The 23845-nt window shown below is 41.1% G+C and overlaps 1 protein-coding gene and 1 pseudogene across 1 annotated transcript in view; both read right to left on the bottom strand.

The window, feature by feature from the left end:
* TLL2 (tolloid like 2) overlaps positions 1–23845 on the bottom strand; it is a 245338-nt gene that overhangs the window by 26399 nt on the left and 195094 nt on the right. Inside the window, exons 12-15 of the mRNA XM_085881680.1 lie at positions 18531–18647; positions 14224–14369; positions 13947–14142; positions 10219–10344 (exon numbers count right to left, since the gene is read on the bottom strand). Of these exons, the coding sequence (XP_085737806.1) occupies positions 10219–10344; positions 13947–14142; positions 14224–14369; positions 18531–18647 (585 nt within the window). The remainder of the gene's footprint in view (positions 1–10218; positions 10345–13946; positions 14143–14223; positions 14370–18530; positions 18648–23845) is intronic.
* On the bottom strand, positions 20533–20673 carry LOC147026351 (signal recognition particle RNA; annotated as a pseudogene).

The following is a 23845-nucleotide window of genomic DNA, read 5'->3' as shown; positions in this document are numbered from 1 at the left end:
ACCTTAGAGTCTCATAACCTGTTCTTTCGCCCGAAGTCTAAGAAGAACAGAAAGAACCCTCTTATCTGGAACATCAAGGTGGTCAAGGAACAGCTTGGTCCAGAGATATGCAAACGCATCCTCTTCCTCCATGCTGCCAATGAATGTAACACAACATTTCACCTCTACGGGATCGGGAATGGAGTTTGCCTCAATAAATTCAAGACAAGCAGTCACTTCCGTGAGCAAGCCAAAATGTTTGATACAGTCAACTTCAACCTCTAATGTAGCTGCAGGAGAGAAAAACCTTGGTAATCTTCTAGAATGGGAAACCCAGCGAAAAGCTAGACTCTGCAGCACAAGCAGTTCTGTGAGAAGGTGGCTTCCAGCAAATCTCACATCCAACCAGAGCTTACCACCTACATCAGCAGCAACAAAGCACCACAACCTCTGTCTGTACTTTCAGGTTCAAGAGTGGAAGCGATCTGGGAATAGACTCCTTCCAAAAGAGTGGGGATTGCGGTAGAGCGACGAGGAGCTTGTCCCTCTCCAGAAAGACCGAGCTCCTACTCTTGAGGAACTGCTGCAGGTCATCAGGTGCAACTGCAGTAGCTTGAGGTGCACATGCAAGAAGCAGAACCTTGAGTGTACTCCTGGAAACTGCAAAGGATCTGGTTGTATAAACACAACACAGCTGGCATTTAATGAAGATGAAGATGATGACATTGTTGGCTTCTGAATGCATCTTGTACAGACACAGGCTACCCATGGTGGGGAGATGCTGACAATATGGCAACTACTCATCTTCTATGCAGATATATGCTTCTCTTGCATCATATAACATTTACATGTTCACTGTCAAGTTCTCCACAGACTCTTTGTTGAATTCTGAAAACTCTCAGTATTGGTAAGGTTCTCAATATTATGCTTGTAATTTGGTATAATGTTTTACCATTACTAGTCCTGTCAGTTGATATTATTCAATATTTGTATTTTCATTTTTAGCTCACCTGGACTTTAGTCAGGTGAGCTTACGTGATCAAGCAGTGCCTGAAAGTGTGTGAGTGAGTGAGTCAGTCAGTCAGTCCGTAAACACTTCAGTCATTATCGCTTGAACCAAACACACAATTTTGATGAAATCTGATGCCTAATGAAGGTGTAATGGCTCATTCAAAATCTGCACTCATTCACGTCTATTGGGGGAGGGGGTGGTTGACCCCCCCCCTCCCCCCGAAATAGGTATTTGCTCTCTTTTCTGAAACTATACACACAATTTCGATGAAACTTGACCACAACCTTCATCACCCGTGATGTACCAAAGTTTGTTCACGGCATTAACAACAACAATAACAACAAAATGAACAGGGTCTTAGGGGGTGTTTGGGGGGAGGGGGTTGAGTGTCTGTTGCTCCTGATCCAGGTGAGCTTCAGGACATGGTCCTATTTTTAAATTAGTTTGTGCAATGGCAATCTGCAATAATTAGCACCCCGTTGGACTTAGTCTGAAACGGGGACTTATGGATTGGGTTTCATCCATCTGTGCATCTGTCCATCTGTAGCCATATCTCGGATATGTATGGACCAATTTTGGTGAAACTTGGCACAGACCATACACGACGGTGGTATACATACGCACATCATTTTGTTCCACGATTTGATCAAAGATGGATGACTGGCGGGCATATTAGTTGGAAAAACCGATGTTGAACACGTCGTCAACCATATTCCGGACATGCATTTACCGACCTTGTTCAAACTTGGCACACAGATAATGAATGATGGCTCACATAAGCACTTTTTTTGACATCAGATCCAAGATGGTTGCCTGGTAGCCATTTCGTGAATGTGCATGGTCCGATTTAGTCCAAACTTGGAACAAGCAACGTACATGATGGCGTACACATCCACCTCACTTTATTTTGCAATCTGATCAAAGGTGGCTGACTAGTAGATTGGCGGCCATTTCAGTTGTAAAAAAGACCCGATATTGAACACGTCCTCAACTAATTCTCGGACGTGCATTTACCAATCTTGTTCAAACTTGGCACACAGACAATGAATGATGGCTGACATATGCACATCATTTTTTTTGAGATCAGATCCAAGATGGTTGACTGGTGCCCATTTTGTTTCTTGCATGATCTTGCCAAGTCTTCCATGTCATATGACCACTCAAGTCAGTTTCACATGCATATAAATCTTGTAAGTATGCTCTCGTCATAACTCTGTACAGAAAAATTACTAAAGCCACAGGGGCTGTGATATTTTATGTCTTTTCTCCTTGTTGAAAATTGTCTTCAGTGTTCTATTTCATCATTTCTAACATAATTATGTAAGCATCATTCCTAAGTTGTTGACTTTTGTAGTACGTGTGTCAAGAATAGAATTGCTTTTTATTTCATCATTTTAGTTTGAAAATTTTGAGCTATCCGTTTGAACTGCCTCTTAGTCCTCCAAACCCTAACTGCTTGCCAACAGTTTCAATAAAAATCAGTATCTAACAGTCCACTGAAGCTTTCAAATAGGCTTTAACATGTTTAAAGAAGGCTGAAATGCAGAAAAATGACATTTTTGGGTGGGATCATATTCTAGTGATCTTCAAAGCTTTCCCATTCTTGGACTTTTTATATGTGGAACATATTTACTTGAGTATAAAACAGCAGAGATACTTTTTGTTGCAATTTGTTCAAGGTTGACCAAAGATTTTTCATTAAATGCCTGAACTAAAATAAGTTATGAGTCTGGTACATCAATAAATACAGTGAATAGTCGTGCACATGTACAAGGGCATATTTGTATGGACTTAATCACAGCAGAAACACTCCTCCATTCTGATGCATCAGCTCATCAATTTCCAACACCACCATTGAAGGTGGACACAGGTTACGATTTCACCCATCTGTTTGTTTGTCTGTCTGTGAGCAGGCTATCTGAAAAAGTTTTGGACGGATTCAGATGCAATGTGGTGGACAGGTTGGGTGTGTGACAAGGATGAATTGATTCGATTTTGGTGAAGATTTGGATCTGGATACAAGCATTTTCAAGTGATTCTTCATCATTGAGAGTTAAGACCAAAAACGATAAATGTCACGATAACTCAAAGTTATGGACCAATTCGGACAAAGTTGGTGGATGATTTGGGGAGGTGACAACAACAAGCTGATTAGATTTTGATTAAGGTCCAGATGCAGATCTGGTCTATCAGTGGGATACAAAACAAACTGTTCAGCCTGGCGGAAGTATGTGCTCTACCGAGTGCCATTCTAGTTCTTGTTTTTGTGTTTCTGGGCCACGAAAATAACTCTGTTCATGCTCGGATTGGACATGGTGATGTGTGGGTTGTGCGATTGGTGGAGTTTCCGTTGGGTGTTGTACACATGTAGGCATGGTGTTAAGGGATTGAGTGGTGCTTGTCACTCACCTTATCCAGCTGTTTGCACCATCCAGTTTTTTGCCATTGTGTCAGAGGTGTGTATTGTGTGGGTTATGTCAACAGTCTCCCCAGTTACATCACCCTCTCAACTCTTGATGTGCCATGTCTCCAGGGTCTATCTGTGTCATTTGACATCGTGTCTCGGACACAGGTCCCATCAAAGTCAAATTTGTGGCTAGATTGCATTAATTGACGTGTGTCACCTTTTCAAGCCTAATTTCTCTATCACATTCATCTAGCCTTTGTTTTAAATTCCTTCCAGTTTCACCAACGTAGAATTGGTTTCAGTCTCTACATGATGAATGGTCAACTACTCCTGATGTGTCACCAGTTGATAGCCTGTCCTTTCGTTTCAAAATGATCACCCAAAATTGATTCCAATATTGAAGTGAGTGGAGAATGTGAAGACAAAAGTAATAGATGGTTAGTACTGGGGAGAACAGCAATGTCAGGAATGACAAAGATCTGGAAAGTCAAAGACGTGACAAAACAAACCAAGAGGATGCCAGTGAATGCTCTGGTATTTCCAGGTGCAAAGTATGGATGCGAGTCATGGACAATCAAAAAGAAACATTGACAGTTTTGAAATTTGTTGGAGACCAATGTTAAAAATTTCACGGACTCCAAGAACAAACAAATCAGTGCTTGAAGAAATTAGACCACCATGCACATGAGAAGTACTGATAGTAAAATGAAAACTGTCATACTTTGGTCACATCATGTGTGCAGAAAATAAAAGTCTGCAGAAATCCTCCATGCTGGGTATGGTTGAGGGAAGAAAAAGAAGAGGCAGCAGACTTTACATGTGCTCGATGGATGGGGTAAACGTTGCATCCAAGTCGTCTCTACCAGAACTTCGGGAAGCAGCACAAGATAGGGATGTTTGGAATAAAAAATCTGACCATGATGTTGTGTAACTTCATTGGGAGTTGGGCCACCACATGGAGCCAGAATGGCCTGTATGTACTGTGGCATAGAGTCCACCAGCATCTGCAATTCTACAAGAGGGATGCAGCACCATTCTTCCATGAGAAAGTCAATCAACTCACACCTGTTTGATGGAGGTGGAAAACGCTGTCTCAGAATATCCCATAAATGCTCCATGGGGTTCAGATCTTGTGACTGAGAAGACATATGGATAACATATGGATGACTGAGAAACATATGGATAACATCAGTGTCATGCTCATCAAACCATTTGGCGATCATATGTGCTCTGCTGATGGGGGCATTGCCGTCTTGGAAGACACCCCACCCGGCTAGAAAAATTATGCATCATGGGCTGAAGATGATCACTTAGTACCATGAAGTAGCGATCGTCATTGACCTTGCCTTCTAAGGGAATGACTGCACCCAAACTATGCCAGGAAAATGCACCCCACAACATTACAGAACCACCAGAACCCTTCACTGTTGGAACAAAGCACTCAGGGTTGTATAATTCTTTAGGTTGGCACCACACGTGCACTCGTCCGTTTGTTGAGAACATGGTGAAGGATGATTCATCTGACCATATCACATTTCTCCACTGCTCGGTTGTCCATTGCCTGTGCTCTTTGCACCACTGGACTCGCAAACGTGCATTGCCAGGTGTGATGAGTGGCTTGTGCACTGCGACCTGACTATCGCATCCTGCTCTGTGGAGTTCTCGGCAGAACATGTTTGATGAAACTGGCTGCTCGCGCCCAAGGTTGAAATTTGTCGTCAATGGAGCTGCAGTTGCTTGCCTGCTTTACCTTGCACTTCAAATTAACTAGAATGCAAGACCCGTCGCTTCCAGAGAAAATAAATAAAAATTAACTTTCACCCTTTAAAATTGCACAAATAAATTATTGAATATCAGCTGTTTTTTTGTTCGTATCCTTTTCTCACCTGAGTTGCAAGTTGAGCGAACTGTTTTGTGATGCTTTAAAAGGCAGTGCATAATGGGAAATGCTGTTTGATAGGGAGATATGAATATAATGGAAATGTTGAGAAAAAAAAAGAAAAAAAGGCATTGATCGCTGGTGTTTAATCGATATGAGAAACGGGATTGAATGAGACTCACCATTATTTTAAGTAAAGGAGGAGGAAGAGGAGGAGGAAGAGGAGGAGGAAGAGTCAAAAAAAAATTAAATTAAAAACAGCCCATCTATCCTCACCTTACTCAACTATATCATACTGTTTGAAACCTGCCCATCTCTCCTCACTTTATTCAACTACATCAATTGGGCTTGATTAGTGGTATCCCCTAAAGGCCAATTGTTGACTTCCAGACAGATGCATGCACACATGCTGAGACCAAGCTGCTTTTATATTGTAGATGCATGGATATCACCATCCTGGAGTATAAGCTTCTGCTAACTGTTGCCCTTTGCTGATGATGCCTTTCCCTTAGAGTTCCACACTGACAGCCCCTTCAACACCATTTCTTGTGAACCATCAGCAAGTTGAGCTGTCTGTCACTGAAGCTCCTGCCAAATGCACCCCAACACTCACCCCTCTTTCAAAGTCACTGAGGTCTCTTGCAGCCATGATAGCCATAATTATAGGCAACCAGGCCTGTGCAGCATTTTTATACGTGACCCTAAACATGCTGGGATGTTATTTGCTCAACACATGCACCACACATGTAGAAGCCATTGCTTTCAATATACTTTGTTATTTTTTTTTTCATATACTTTTTCAATATACTTTGTTATTTTCAATATTATTTATTGATATTATTTTCACAATTCTCTTTATTCATTCTAATTCTGGCTTTTTCTTCTCTATTCCTCTCATTGGTTATCTTTCTCTTTCAGGAGAAGTGAATTATTGTAGAAATTTTTCTGTAAGGCTCACTTGGCTGCGACTGCATGGGTATGAGGGTAATGGAGTAGCAGCTGAAACCCGAATCCTATCCAGGTTCCTCCTCATGACTCCATCTTTGCTCTTTACTTCTTCGGGTTCCTTCTTGGTCTTCCATTTCATTATGTTTGTACCATATCCTCATGCTGTGTGGACTGTGCTTCCCCGCCGACGGACCTCTGATAGCTTATACATGTTTGTGCATTTGAGCCTGGGGAGTAACTGCTAAAATCTATCTATCTGGGTTCTTCCTGACATCTTTGCTCCTTTGACATAACTTTGTTTTTTTATATTTATATTTTTTTTGCACAATTCTCTTTATTCACTCTAATTCTTGCTTTTTCTTCTCTTTTCTATTTTACTCTCTTTCCTCTTTCTTTATCTATGGATCTATCTTTATCTATGGATTTTTATCAGGAGAAGTGAATTCTTGCAGTATTTTTTTCTGCAAGGCTCACTTGGCTGCGCCTGGATGGGTTTAAGGGTAGTGGAGTTGCGGCTGAAACACAAATCCTATCCAGGTTCCTTCTGATGACTCCATCTTTGCTCTTTCATTCTTTGCATTCCTTCTTGGTCTTCCATTTCATTACCCAGGTGTTTCCAGTTTTTTGTCCATGGCGCGCGCACACACAGACACACACACACACACACACACACACACACACACACACACACACACACACACACACACACACACACATACACACAAACAAACACACACAGCAATTTTGGTGCCAAAATTTTGCTGAAAAGGAATCAGATGACTTGTTTTCAATTTTGTGTGACATGATTTACCTTCCAAGATAAAATGAAAATATGAACAAAGAGAATAAACAGAGAAGATGTTGGTTGAGTGGAACAACATTTAAGCATCCAAACATCAATGAAGTGCTCAGGCAGTGTTACAGAGGAGAATTTAATGTTGGCTTGGAAGATTTCTGATGTAGCAGCAAGTATGCTAACATAGTTCGGTGACAAAGAAGCATGTACTGATAGAGCAAAGGTTGGAGGAGTGACAAATAATTTGTGAAGATAACTGCACAAAATGTATCCATACTTTTTTTTTAAGCTTCTACTCTATATTTTCCTTGGATGATAAAAGTAAATTGAGACATGATTTTGCCTTATTTTGCTCCTGTGTTTTTTTATATTTTTTCCTTGTTTGCAGATGTTATATTTAAAGGTAGACCTGCACTGAAAACTTGGTTTTTGAACTTGCAAAAGTAAGCTTCAACATCTGATCCTCATGCTGAACAGCAAATTATGGGCAGATTAAATAGATGATGAATCAAGTCGTGGAAAAATCAGTGAGGGCAAGAAACTCAAAAAAGCATGGGCACAGCTACCAAAGTGAGAGGGTTAGAATATAGCAGGCTGTCGTTCCATAAAAAAACAACAAAAGCAAATCATGCATATTATATATGAGGAAAAAGTTGTGCAAACACAAGGGGGCAGTGCAACACTTTCTGTCCAGACTAATGCATATTTAACCACGACTTACAAAGGAACAAAAACTGCTTTTTAAACTGTTGATACCGCTCAAAGTAACCGGCCCAGCGGGCCTTCACTTCAGACTTCTCTGTCAAGAACCCCCCACCACCGCTCTAACTTCAGTACACCAAGGGATTGGCTTGGAGGAATGCAATGCGCGAATTCCCCTGTAAGCAGGACAAGAATCACTTGACCACAGGTGATGCTCTACCCCCTCAGATTCCTCACACCAAGGCCTCCTTTGTCCACCCTCAGTGCACTTACAGTTTTATGCCTCAACTACCTGAACTCAGCTCTGTGACTCTGACACTGGTCAATGGTATCCGGTGTCACTTGAGACGAAATTCTTCTTTACCCTATGGTGAGTTCCAAGTCATCCACTGGCAACATTAAGGATGGTGGTCTTGAAGGCACTCCACAACTCTGCAGGATTCCCCAAAGGACCCAGACCTCCCAAATCCCCACTCAGCCTGTTCACAAACTCCTCAGCTACCCTTTCATCCTTGAGCTTGTTAACATCCAGCCTTGGCTGGGATGGTACCATTCTCCCAGATTTAAAGCTGCAACTTCAGAGTTGCTACCACAAGCCTGTGGTTGATATTGAGGAACTGAGCACTTCAGTAGACCCTGCAGTTCTGGATCATCCTCGAGTGACCAATCAGCACATGGTCAATCTCCTTTGCCACACCACCACATTGGAACAAGTCCAGCGATGAGCTTGTGGGCACTGAAACCATGAACTAGCCACCCTAAGTCCATGACTTCTTGCAAAGTCAAGGAGCTTAGTGCTATTCTGGTTCACAGTTCCTGACCCATGGGGACCAATACATGTCTCATAACCATCCCTATCAGTTCCAGTCGATGCAATGAAATCCCCACAAGACAAGAAGATTATCTCACCTGTGGCACTGATCAACCACAGACTCGAGCGTGGCATAGAATAGAGCGTGGCAGAGATCTCAACATCCTTCATGTTGAGATCACTCACCTCAGTCGGAGCATCGACAGAGACCAGGGAAATGACACTCAAGGAGTGACAAATCCTTAGCCTCATAATACGCTCGTTGACTGGTATTACCTCAATTATCATTGAAATCAGCTTGATGGATAACAGCTACAGCAATTCCTTGGGCATGGTAACCAACAATACTCAGTCAATAAGGCTTTTATGTAGTACCGGACTCAAATATAGGCTGTAAAAAATAAAATAAAAAAAAATAAAAAAAAAATCGCTGGCACCACAAATGTCACCTCCCCCCCCCCTCCCCAGATTCTGGGAAATCTAAAGCTCTCAACATTATTGGTATCTCTCAAGATGAGGCTGAAGCGTTGACCGTCTCTTCCAGTTTAGCTCCAACTGCTCGCTCAAGCATCTGATCCACCCCAGCTCCTCCAGCATGCATGTGTTCTTCCAGAAACATGCCAATTCCTTCAAGGATGTCCTCCCAAAATGCAGGCTTTGCACCCACCTACACTCCTTTGTTCACCTTTTCACCCATTTTGGAACTGCCTTCTGGATACTGCTCAATTGGACTCTTCTCTCCAGGGCTTCAAGCAAGCAGTGCAACAACCATCTCATGTATACCACACATATACTATGTATACTCTGTACCCACAATCAGGGAGGAGGGCTTAATTAGGTTACTCATTAACCTGACCTAACCCAACCCTCTCACTTACAGGTGACTGTACTTCTTCCCCTCCTGTCTCATCTTTCCCTGTTCATTCTTTTGCTTGCTCGCGTCAAACTGTGGTGCCCCGATCAATAAGTTACCCTTCAGCCTTTCTCCTTGCTCTTCTTTGGGTACATGTTTTGAAGACAAAATACATCCATCCATCCATCCATCCATCAGGACCATACTCTGTAAAGAACGTTGGTGCTGCCTAAGCAGTCTCCTTGGCTATTGGGCACAATCCTGGATGGTTCGCCACTCCAACGCAGGATACCAGCAAGCTGGCACTTATTTTGCCGACCTCAGAAGGACGACAGGCAGAGTCAACCCTACCTGGTATTAATTCAACATCCAAGTGGGATTTGAACTCAGGATCTTAAAATCCCAAGCCCACCACACTAACCACTAAGCTAACACCAGGCTCTTCTTTGGGCACATGTCTTGCATACAAAATTCATGGTCCTTATCAATAAGGATACACCTGACATGCAGACATACAAAAAAGCACACATGCAGACTTAACCACAAGCAAATAATATCATGAAAATTGAAACCCATCAGGATCACCGAGGATCTTGCAACACTGGGGGTTTTAAGATTTTTTTCACTGTTAAATAAGAACCTTAACTGTCATTCGTTTGGAATGTGAGCAGAAAACATGGCATCATGGTTTAAAAAAAAAGGTGAGAAACACCACTTTATAATATTTATTTCATCTTGAAAACAGTCTGGAATGTTCAAAGTAAGCTTCAGATTTTTTTTGATTTTTGATTTTAATTTGAAAGAAACAACTTTGATCTCTGATGCACAAACCTTCACAGCTTTTCTTGTCCATCGCGAGCTCATATCCTGGGTCACAGGCACACCGATAGCTGCCCAAGGTGTTCACACAGATCTGTTGACAGCCTGCCTTCTTGGGTTCTGTACATTCGTCCACTTCTGTATGCCAGTGACACAACAAACTGCAATAAAGCAGCATACTTGTAGAGCATAGCAAGGCTATACAAATAACACTCAAGGAACCATCCAACATCAGCCTTCTGTTTGCCTAAATTCATGCAAAAAAAAAGGTCTGCATAGTTGCAAAAAACCATGAGAGGTTGTGGCTGATGATCAGACCAAGCAGCTGAAGGAAGTGAACATTTTCAAGAGGTTGGTTATAGGAGCATATAGGTCAGTTGACTTTTTGGTCTTATAAGGGAGACATGCTGAGGATGGAAACTGTAGTAGAAAGTGTCCAAGCCAAAAGTACATTGATGCATTTATTCATCAATTAATTTTCTACATATAATAACATTTGTAATTTTGGGTAAAAAGAAAAAAAATAATGATTTTATTTCCATAAAAATTTGTGAAGCACCCATTGTACCTTTATGTGAGTAAACTCATATGTAGTACGAGCTACTTTTAGCCACTGAGACCTGTTAGATGTTGCTTTAGAGCCACTTTGGTCATGAGAGTTACTTGGTTTTGATATTAATTTTGTCCCTCATAGTTTGTGCTGGCTTCAAATGATTTGGTTTTCACATTCTGCTCGGCCTAAATTTTGTCCCACTCTTAATTGGCCCTAGTTTTGTTTGCTCGATTTTCTTCCGTTTCTATGAATCGTTTATAGCTGCGATGTGTTTTTTTTAGAGTTGCCTCTGTTAGGGACTGTTCGGATAATGCATGGTTTTTCCCAGTTATTGATAAGAAAAGTGTGACAGAGGAGGAGCAAGAGGCGAAGCAAGAGTTATCAGGAATCCTGGTTGTAACCAAAATGATAAGAGAAGATGACTCATTTGTGTAAATCTATATTTGGGAAATGCACTCATTGAAATCAGGCTTGATGCTTCACTGAACACATTGGTGGCAAATGTCATTGGTAGTTCTGGTCACTTTGATTCAACCTGCTGACACCATCCACTAACATGATGGCAAGTAGGGTCGCACGAGATGAAGAAAATAGAATTAGAGTGGGTGATGAGCAAAAGTTTCATGTGGGAAAAAATAAAAAATTTTCCCAGAAAAGACAAGAATACTGAAGTACATCCCCTAGAGAACATTTTGAAAGGTACAGATCTCATGAGTTTACATATTTCTAGGATACAACATAATAAAATCAGTCAGGAAAACTTATGATAGCAACTTACAACATGAGAATTTGAGTAAAATGATTACAATCATCACAAGTTCAAGATATATGCTGCATTTAACATTTTAATCTTCCTGCATTTAACATGTTATTATATTGATGAAATGGTGTAATTTGCCGACGTGGAAGTCAGAAGGAAAAGGAAAAGAACAAGTTGCGGTATATTCAAAGTACACCTCCCCATGCTAAATAAAAAATAAATAACAAATCCTCCAGCGTGAAACATCGGCGCCCCGGCAATGCCGCCTTGCAGCACACAGAGTCTGAATTGGGAGGGAGCGGTGTGCAATAATTGATTAATTGCCTAATTAAGATAAATAAATAATAATCATAAAATAATTAATATCTCAATCAATTGCCGAATACCTAAACTACCACTGTTTCATTCGAACCTGTAACTTTTGAAAATTAAGTAATTAATCGAAAAATGAATAATTTGATTAATTGATTCATCAACAAATCAAAAATACTCTTTATAGCCAAATTATTTGGTCATTGTCATGTCTAAATCTCAGCTTCCTCGCTCAAAAGGTGCCCGAGATATTGCCAGGATGACGAATAAAATAAATAAGTAATTAATAAATCGATAATAATTTAGTAATTAATCAATTAATTGATTAATCAAAAAATAAAAAGAACAACATTTTCGCCAAAACACATCTTCACTTTTGTCCCCAAATTCCAGATTCCTAGCTCAAAGGATGGCCAAGATATCACCCGGAAAGCAAGAAATAAAATGATTAATCGATTAATTGATGAATCAATAAATCAAAAATACTCTTGAAGGCCAAATCACTTGGTCACTGTCATGTCCAAATATCAGCATCCAAGCTCAAATGGTGCCTGAGATATTGCCAGGATGAGAAATAAAATATATAAGTAATTAATCAATCAATTTGTTAATCAATAAATCAATAAAGCGTTTTTGCCAAAGCACATCTTCACTTTTGTCCCCAAATTTCAGCTTCGTAGCTCAAAGGATGGCTGACATATGGCCCAGACAAACAAACAAGAAAACAAGAAAACAAACAAATGGAGTAAAAACTGAGTACTGTACTCCCTTCCTTTGGCACCTGGCGATGGTGTCATGCATTGCCTGGATATGGAATTGGGAAGGAGTGGTGTACAAGAGGCAGTAGTTTAAAATGGCAAAACTACTTCCTATTCTTGTCAAGCACCAGCAGCATTCTGTTGGCCAGTACAGTAGATGGCAACTGCATCAACAATTGAAAATATTGCCCGCTATTATGCCAACAAACACAGGCCTTAATTAATAGCAATCTCAAACGAAATGTGCAGTCGACCTTCAGCATACTCAGGATGCCGCGATGCAGTTTTTGCTCTTGCGATTCAGACCATCTTTCCAACATTCATTTTTATAAACTAACCTTCATAATCTCCTCCTCTTTCAAAGTCTGGTTTTTATCATGACATTACCCATGAAATCGACCTTAGTTGTCCATTGCAAAAGTAACCCAGCCCCAATACAAAGGCAGACGCCAACCAAAATGATGAACTGGAATGGCAAGATAGAAAACAGACCGAAAAACTGCATATTGGAAGTTGAACTTCCAATATGCAGTTACAATATGCATTAAACCACCGAGTCTGGTGATGTAATGGCTCTGTCATTGAGCTAAATGGCAGAACAGCTGAGATGGCACAACAGTGTGTGAAGGAACACATTGAAGGCTGGCACATCAGGAAGAGCATGCAAACAAGCAACCGAGGAGAGAACTCCGACATTAACAGGTATTAATGCCCTGGGGGAGATAATTCATACATACACAGGTGTCAGCTTGAAGGATAGTAACTGCCAAAGAAATCAACTCACATAATACCTTGAACAGAAAGCTTGCATGAGAACGTGCTCATTATGCCGTTCGACTAAAGGCTTAAAAATGTGTTATGATGTTTTTTCAAATAAACCCAAGAGAGATACATGACCATACTATACTCGCTGATGAGGACTGCAATTAAATGCAAAAACTTCAAACTATTCATTGCATTTCTATCTCTATCTCTTTTCATTTGGCCATTTCCAACTTGCGTCCCACCACCGACAATCCTCACACTTCTAAAAGTTCAGGTTTAGCGAAGATCTTCTCTTTTTGGAATTGTTGATGCTCAACCTTCAATAAGCATGTGCACCAATCATAACTACCAATAATTCCTCACTATAAATTGCAGTTTAACAATAATAATTACAATTGTCGAAGAAATAGGAGATGGAAGAAAAAAAATGTGACGTGGGAGGTGGTGGATACAATCCAAACATTATTGCTGATGTTATCGAGTATACAGACAGTCCTTGTCTATAAATTAACTTGGAAAAAATGACGGGGCCCAAAAATAACAATACGGAAGACTAAATACTCAAAGTTGATTCTGAACCATAAAAAATTACCTTTGAAGAAGGTTGCTGCAAAACCAGCTTTGTTCACCGAGCTGTCAGAAACAAACTTCATCCAAAGTTTGTTGCTGCTTGATTTTATGTCATTCGGTTTGTCGTAGCCACAAAATTTACCGATCAACCGGCTACTTTCATTGTCTCCATCACGAACCTCCAAGTAGTCATAAGCACAGTTATCATGCCGCTCAATCTGCACACACATTAAAACATATCAGGAAGTACCAAGGTAAAAGTAGAAGATCAAAAATAATCAAGAAAGTATGCTTAATACCTCAAATGCCTGGAAGGACAATCCAACAGCTACTCCCTTAGACACAGTTATTCTCCAGACACATTCCTTGGAAGGCCTGTAGTCATCTGGGTAGTTTGGAGACTGAATCTGCCCCATTTCCTTGTTGATGTCTCCACCACACACAGCTAAAAATGAACAGCACATATCCATGCATTCTCATTAGTCACAAATGAAAATGGCTTGCTCAACAACAAAATCATTCAATCAAACAACAAGCATTATCACAAATAGCAATACACACTGGACTCTCACCGATTTGAACACCCCCTATTCTAATCCAGCATGTCATATATAATGCAAAATAAACCAATCACTACTTCCAACACTGGCAGTTAGAATCAGCTTGGGATGTGCATATATACAGTACGTAGGTTGGTCCAAAATGATGTGCAACTTTTCAAACAGTTGTCATAATTTTACGAATGTGACCCTCTATTTTCAGGTTGCCAAAATAACAAGGTATAAAGTTTTTATGTGCCAGAGCAGATGCTCATTTTCGGGATGATTTTTGCGCCAAAGTCATATGTTTATCCAAAAAGGCTGTTTCGAAGGGTTTATCCAAATGCAAGAATTCCACAATACAAAAACGATCAAACGTATTGTTGAGAAGTTTAGAGACACTGAAAGCATGAAAGACCAAATTAAAGTAGGGTTGGGCACACATCGACTTTTTCTCTGTTGTCCCGTTGAAAGGAGTGTTTTTTATGGCCATTTGTCACGCTGATCACGAATCCGTTGAAATTTTTGACCAAGGATGATGTCTTACTTAGACATCATGTGTTTTTTATGTGTGCATGAATCTTACTAAGACATCATCCTAGGTCAAAAATTTCAATGGATTCGTGATCAGCGTGAAAAATGGCCATTAAAAAAACACTCCTTTCAATGGGACAACAGAGAAAAAGTCGATGTGTGCCCAACCCTAATATTACATGCCCTAGTAAGCCATAATTATCAAATTTTACCTGAAAAGTGGGTAAATTTGGCGGCCATTTTGAATTTTTGCATTTTACCAACCGAAGACATCATCCTATGTCAAAAAGTTCAACGGATTCGTGATCAGCGTGAAATTTGGCCAGAAAAAAACACTCCTTTCAAAAAAGAATGGTTGTATGCCCAACCCTAATTAAAGGACACAGTGGTCAAGAACCTTCAGTGGGAAAACCCGACAAGATAGAAGCTGAAAAAGAAGCTTTGTAGGCTGCTCCAGAAAAGTTGACACGCCGACACACAGCTGGTGGAAACTTCTCCTGTGATCATTGACAGAATCATACATAATGATCTGAAACTGCATCCATATACGATAGTGACTGCAGCACCAGACCAAAATAAAAGGGAGAGGGTTGAATTTTTATCCACGGACAGATAATCGATGGGCTCCCTATTCCCCGAATCCGTCTCCCCATCTATGACCTCTGGGGGGTGGGGGGGGGGGCCTCAAAGCTAAAGTTTACGAAAATAACCCTCACAGCTCACACACTGCAGGAGTTGGAAAAATAACATTAGATGGAAAACAGATGCATAATAGTTCTCAGCTGAATGATTGACAACTTCAGCGTCCATGTGACAGCTGTCATCCAGTGGAGCAGTGCTGGGATTGGGCTCTTCATCAACAACTGACATCGCTCCTTATTGCTTGTTGAACTATAATAAACAAAACTCTAACTAATCCTGTATATTATGCGACAAAAATAAATAAATAAAAAATATTGTAGCAGAATAAAAAGTTTCACATCATTTTGGGCAACTCTGTGTGTTGCAGTGCCTGACACGAAGCCATCTGTATGCATGTTATTTATATATTTTTTTATAGTTGCGGTTCTGCAAAACCGCATGCTTCAAAGGCAATGGCACCCAACATACAATGATCCCCAGGCAGTTATTTTGTTAGTCTTCGTGCAGTCAGACCTTCCCCTCATGTCTAGTGGGTTTACGGGACGAAATGCGTTGCGTGGGTCTAATAGCTAGGTTTATTAACTATATCTCTATCTTCTATTCTGATTTATATTCCAACCCTTTCCTTTTACCCTTGGTACAAATCAAGCAAGCAAGCAAACACACCATGCAAAATGAAATGAGGAATAAGCACACTACAATGCCTCCCATGGCTTGGAACCAACAAACTTCCTCCACTATAAACACTACACACTGAAAAGCACACCCATGGCATGGCATTATTTCATTCAAATCTACACACCAATTTCCAATGGTATCTCAACTTGCTCACACCTCGCTCACCAAAAACTCACCACTTCGACCACCAACACCTCCTGCACACGGAAAAAATATTGCCGCACCTCCTCGTACCTCTGTATCGATACAAATCACCACTAAACAGAGGCATGCTGCATAACTCAGGTTGATGCGGGGACGAGCAAGGGATGTCAATAGCACCAACCGCATCTCGCCGGAAATGTCCCGGGTGAGCACGCGGGATTGATATGACCCTCGTCCAGTCGCCAGAACACTGCAAGACGGGCAGCAAGGAGGGGTCGTGGGAAGAGCAATCCGGGAGTTTGGCATGGAGCTCCGGGCCGTATCAAGCTGGATGTGCGAATGAGACCGCTTCCAGCTCCAGGAGCCTGGAAGGGCATGGCTTGGAACGCTGTGGCCCAATGGAGAGGCAGGATTCGGGTCACAGCACGTCGCTTTGGGTCGTCACCCCACCCTTCTCCTGGGCCTTATAAAAGACAGATCGCGGAGCCGCTCGTCCTCTTCTTCGCCTCTCGTCTTCACCACCTGTCTCAGCTCTGCATTGGCTGCTCCTCATTGCCTCTGCCCTTTGCTGGCTCTTCACTCAAAGTTGGTATGCGACAGACGTGCTTATTGTGGAGGATCAGTGCGGAGCACACATTGCTAAGTGACTAAGCTGGAGATAACGCACCAAATCTCGAGTTGGGAACGCTCAAGCAGAGTGTCCCACGGAGGTACACGCTACACTCACAAACCTATGCATGACTAGGTTAGGGATCCATTGCTTCACGCATCTTCTCTCCTCTCTGTTTCCACCCCTCTATGTCGTCGCCTTTGGACACAAAAAAAAGAGCATCATGACTGACTCGCAATCCCATTTTCCTCTGGCACGACACCGCACCCCCCATATTACTAAACACCACACCTCCCGCTCCCACACCTTAGACACCAGTATTTCTCCCCCCGACGCATACTGGGTTGCGTTGGTTGGCCGTCCGCGCCAGGTATTGCGAGGCAGTTTGTCCTAATCTGTTCTCTTTCTTTCTGGCTATCTAATCTTCCGTGTGTGTGTGTGTGTGTGTGTGTGTGTGTGTGTGTGTGTGTGTGTGTGTGTGTGTGTGTGTGTGTGTGCGCGCGCGCCCACATGGAATTTTGTGCACAGCCTCCATGAATCATAGTTACTGTAAATAGAAAAAAATTAAACTACACTTACAATAGAATTAAAAAAGTCAAACAGGCTAAAAAAAAGAAGGGTAAAGATAGGGCCCAGAAAAAAAAAATATCAATGCATTGAACTAAATGCACTATATGTCTGATAGATGGATTATACTTTCCTGCAATTTATTCATCTGTTCAAAAACAGTGGCAGAAATTGACAGAAAAATGAGCACCAAGTTGAAGCAGTGGTGATTTTGGAAGAAGGAACGGAAAATAATTTGTAAATTTGGATTACCTCCACAAAGACTAATAACAAGCCTTCCGTGCCTGCGATCCTGGTGGTTTCGCTTGCTGTACACACACACACATCTCATCCTCCCATCAAGCCCTTACAAGCTACCCGATCCAAATATTCTTCCACTTGGTGTGAAGCACAAACACAAAGAAAAATAAGCCAGCATGTTGTCTGCCATTTGGGGCTCAGCAATGAGAAACAGATGCACATGATGTCAAATCGTTTGTGTGTCATCCACATGTATATACAGTAGTCACATAATTACATCATTTAAGGTCTTCTGTTTGTTTTGTTACATATTATTTACAGACAGTGTTTGGCCGAGCTCCTCCAATTAACCAGAAATGACACTCGGATGTGTTTATTTTTATTTTTTTTGCATGCAAATGTGATATTGATGTGTGCTTTGGTTAAACAATTAATGAAGTTAAACTTCTGAAATGAAAATGCATGTGATTCCACGAAGAACATATGACTGCATATGCATGAAGGTTCCTCTAAGAAATTCAAGTTTGAGTCAGTGATGAAAGATTAAGATAACCATATTGCTTGCGCCCCTGTTTGCTGTATTGATGGATTTGGGGGGTAAAACGCATCACACATTCTACAATGTCAGACTTTGTTCACGTGATTGATGTACCTTCATATGTGGCCATGAAACCACGGCCCACCCAATTGCTGCTGCTTCGGAACTCGATCCACATCCAGTTGCAAGTTGAGATCAACGGCTCAGGAAGTTTGTCTCCACACAGTCGGCCTGTTGGAAAGATACAGACCAAAAATCATGAGGAATTGAGACAATGCACTTCAACTGGCTCTACCTGTTATTTATGTCCTTTTGTTACATGATCTTTTAGGTCTCCATCAAGACAATTCTGCAAAACAGCACATTGGCAAACACTGCAGACAAAAGTATGCCAAGAGGCTCTGCCAAGTTTCCTTCTCCAATTAACACAAGGCCAAGAGCGCCTGCTTTGCCTTGATTACCCACAGCTTTCTTCACAAGAGTCCCACGGTACACCAAGAGAGACCATTATATAGCGTTTGACTTGTGATTTAAGGAACCCTTTGCTAATACCATACAACTAGGTTGTTGTTCATGCCAGAGCTAAGAAGATACCAAACTTATTATGGTAGAAAATTGTGTGTGTGTGTGTGTGTGTGTGTGTGTGTGTGTGTGTGTGTGTGTGTGTGTGTGTGTGTGTGTGTGTGTGTGTGTGTGTGTGTGTGTGTGTGTGTGTGTGTGTGTGTGTGTGTGTGTGTGTGTGTGTGTACGGTTTTTTTGACATATCTTGTGATAATTGAGGTTCATCAAAATGTATCAAGAGAAATGATGACAATCAAGACACATTGAAGAAAAACAAGTTTTAATGTGAAAAATGAATGTGCATTGAAATAACGACTGGAGAAGACAATGATTATGTTCCAAGCAGAGTCAACTATGATTGAAGTCAATCGTAAGGCAATGCCTGGTTAAGCAACTTCACTCCTTCAAGTACTGTCAAATTCTGCATATACAGTACTGTTTATCCAAACTATCCTGCCAGCTCATGTCAGCCAACACAATGATGAAAGTAGTCTTCCACGGAGCAACTTCTGTCCTATGAGGCGGACTGCTGATGACTCAGTAAGTCTGCACCATTTTCAGCAAAACAGAATATGTTCCACAACCACTGCCTGTTGCCATCATGTGATGGCCATATGGAAAAGCAGAATTTAATATATTGCATACGTCAGTGAGCCCACATCCGGAGTAAGCAAAAGTCTGAGCAAAGATCTTCACATGTAATAAAATCATCGAACTTATATTGTTTCCAAAATAAGGGCAATGAAGGTGTATTACGAGTAGATATGCTCAACTGAACAAGTCCACTATAATCACTCAGGAGTCACGATAACGATCGAACCAGGCAGCTGCAATGATCGACTCACAATGTATTTTTCAATTAAAATCTGCAATACATGTTTGTCATCAGCTGCTCCATAGTATGACGTTGCTTTAAAACAGTTGCTGTAGAGTGTAGACAATCCATAACAGTAATCTTTTCAGCAGGTCTAAAATGGCTTGAATTAAATGAGAAAGGAGATCAATGTATGCAAACTAAGACGATGACAGAAAGTGTATAAATTTGGTCAGGCCAACTGGAACAGATGCCAAAAAACAGAAAAACTAGAACGGCACTCTGTAGAGCACATACCTCCACCAAGCTGAACAGTTTACATTGTGTATCCCACTGATAGGCCGAATCTGCAGCTGGACATCAACTAAAATGTAATTGGCTTGTTCTTGTCACCGATCCAACTCATCCACAAGTGCTGTCCAAATCCATCAACTTCTTGAAACATCATGCTATTTTATCATTTTTGGTCCCATCTCTCAATGGTGAAGAATAGCCTAGGATTAATATATATATATATACATATATATATATATATATATATATTTATATATATATATATATATATATATACATATATATATATATATATATATATATATTGTTGTTGTTCGTCTTTCGGCTGCTCCCGTTAGGGGTCACCACAGCGGATCATCCGTTATGATCCGCATTCTGATTTGGCACAGGTTTTACACCAGATGCCCTTCCTGACGCAACCCTGGTCACCTCTTACGACAGAGGGATAAAGGATTGGGTTTCACCATGATTCCAGGCTGCCCTACACCCTCTCTTAGCATGGCCCAGCGCAGAGCTCCCGTCCTCAAGCGATCCTCCAACCCAAGCCTCCGAGTAGCCGGATTACAGGCGCACGCCACTACGCCCGGTGATATATATATATATATATATATATATATATATATATATATATATATATATATATATATATATATTATTGGATCTGAATCATACACCCAACCTGTCCTACCAAATTTTGTCTGAATCCTTCTACAACTTTTTGAGATATCATGCTTGCAGACAAGGGTGAAAACATAACCTCTGTCCACCTGCCATGGCAGAGGTAAATATCGAAAGAGGAGAAAAAGAATGAGGAAGGAGTGACATAAAACCAAAAAAAAAAACAAAAAGAAAGGGAATGAAAGAAAATGTTGCTGTTATTCAAGGTAGGCTGGGGAAGGACAGTCGTACGTTTGACTTTGCCAGGATATTTTTGTGCAAGTCAAACTATGCTGCCATGCTTTGGGAGGGCTTTCTGCATCAGTTTACTGTCCTTATCTTGGCAGTCACAGTGCATTTTGTGCTGAAGCAATCGAATAGCTAATGGCACAGCTGCCCACGAACAATCCAATAATTCTGCCAAAGAGGCAGGGCCACAGAGAGTCAACTTGGGCCTGAGTTGAACCCAAATGTAGGCCTCCACGTTGACAGTTTATATTTTAGCAAGAATACTACTTTACACAAAATTTTACATGGAGCAAATTTTGGAATCGCTCGACTCAAAACAACTCTTCCTGGCAGATCATTTACTCTGTCCTGGAGTAACTGCGCTGTGCTCGACGTTTTTTTTTTTTTTGATAAACTCGAGTTTGACGATTGATCATTCAGGTGACACGATTGTGACGTACAGCACATAAAAATCCAATATGCTCCACAGATATTGCTGAGAATTTCTTCCACTTTGAATCACATGATCTTGTGCAGAAGATGCAATTGGTTAAGAGAAAGTGCTTCCAAATCGGCAATACGTATCATCTTCAGATGGAGCATATCTTCACTCAACTCAGATGAAGACATCATTGTTGCATTCAGTTGCAAAATTACTGCATGTGCTTCAAACATCTATCGCAGATATCTCCATGAAAAGCTGAACAGGTGGTTTATATTTTGAGCTGCAATGTAACAAGTTGATAAGTCTGCAACCATTGAGAGTCGCTAATGGCGTAAAATACAGTTCATTTGAGACTTTGTCTCTGCCATTATTTCATTCCCTTCTCTTTCAAGTAACACATCATCTGGCTGCTCATCACGCAATCTTTTTCATTTTTACTTCTGCCACCGAAGGTGAAAAGGAGGTTATGTTTTCACCTGGGCTGTCTGTGCGCTGGATATCTCAAAAAGTTGTGGAAGCATTCGGACGAAACTTGATGGGCAGGTTGGATGTGTGACAAGGACGACTCGATTCAATTTTGGTGAAGATCCAAATCCGGATACAAGAATTTTTAAATTTTTGAAGTGATTCTTCACCATTGAAAGATGGGGACCAAAACCATATATAGCATATTTTAAAAATCCCTTGGGCCCAATATGTTCCACTAGATCAGGCATTGTGTGGTGGAGGTATTCGCTCTACCGAGTGCCCTTCCAGCTATACCTCCGGTGACGAAATCGCCAGTGGCATTATGTTTTCGGGTTGTCCGTCCATCCATCCATGCGTAGTATGTACGCATGGCCATGCTAGTTTTCTCTGTTTTCTCTGCAACCACTTATCCAATTGAAATGAAATTTTCACCATGGATGCAACTACTCGTGCATAATTTTAAAATAATTAGGACGTCATATGTCAAGTTGGGTGGTAGCCATGTTGGAAAAACGGAAAAACGTTAGACTGCTGTATCCACTAGCTCCTTAACCACACCATGGAAAAAATTGAAGCTTGGCACCTGGCAACAACTCTGCATAGTGAATAAAGGTTATTTGACTATGACGTCATCGATGAAGTGGTATCCCTGTCAAAATTCGACACGTAGAACACTGCATCCGATCTGTATGAAAATTTGAGGTTAATCTTGGGATATATGAGTCGACAGAAATTTTTTTATGAGATCATCGGTGCTTTGGCAGCCATATTGTTTAAGACAAAAAAAGAAAAAAAAAAGAAAAAAAAGATCTTCTCCAGAACCGCCTTGGAGATCAAAGTGAAACCGCACAGTTATGGTCCAGTAGACATGTGGAATACATGTTTTAAATTTCAACCTGATCAGATGCATGGTCTGGAAGCCAGAATTATTTAATATTTTGAATCTGGGTTTAAGGATTTAAATTAATTTGGTACAAGTATGTATAATGATGTAATAATGTCGGCGGAGGCATATCTGGCGATGTTGCGACGTCGAAGAGTGCCCTTTTAGGTTTTTTTTTCTGTTTTAGCTCTGAGTACTGGTGGGAATTTAAGTGGAATCTCCATTGTGCTGGCAACATGCTTGGTCTCATTCGAGAAAAAGCAGTTCAGTTGTGCATTACTTTCAGTTCGCATGCAACATACTTTTTAGATTTGACACCTTGACATCAATCGTGTTACATCTTGCTTGAATCACTCAATTCGTGTGAGCAAAAGCTATCGGGATCTTCAAACGAAAGTGTGAGATTGTAGTTAAAGTCAATATAGACAGCACTTCCTTCAAGCTCAAAGTGTGTGTGTGTGTGTGTGTGTGTGTGTGTGTGTGTGTGTGTGTGTGTGTGTGTGTGTGTGTGTGTGTGTGTGTGTGTGTGTGTGTGTGTGTGTGTGTGTGTGTGTGTGTGTGTGTTTTCCACTATGAGCCTGAGATGCTGCAAAAAAGAAAGAAAAAGAAAAAAAAAAACATGAAGGAAAGTTAGTAACGCCAACATTGTCGTGTAAATACACCTTCAGTTGTCGCTGGGTATCTTGGTTTCCTCTGGACCCATTTGGATGTTTTCAAGCCACAGGATAACTTTGTATATCCTACCCCACCCCCATCGGTACAGAATGTTCTGTAGTCATTAGACTGTTCAGAGGATGAGATAAAACCGCTGAGCATTTTGCCACCACTGGCTGAAGTGTTTCAGGAGCAGGGGAATGACATGGGGGATGTTTGGGTGAATTCAACACTTATCCAATAGCACTACTAAAGTCATTACAATCACTTTGCATGTTATTATTTATACAAGGAAAATATAAGGAAACACGATAGGAAGTGGCCAATCAGCATATCCTCATACCTGTGGCACATCCACAACCCTCAATGCCAACCTCATCACCCAATTCACGAGCACATCGAGTCACTGACCCTCCACGATACCA

The sequence above is a fragment of the Eptatretus burgeri genome, chromosome 5 (assembly GCF_056783735.1).
Source record: "Eptatretus burgeri isolate ZD-2024b chromosome 5, Ebu_testis_v1, whole genome shotgun sequence".
Taxonomy (NCBI): Eukaryota; Metazoa; Chordata; class Myxini; order Myxiniformes; family Myxinidae; genus Eptatretus; species Eptatretus burgeri.
This window is presented reverse-complemented; position numbering and strand designations above follow the sequence as displayed.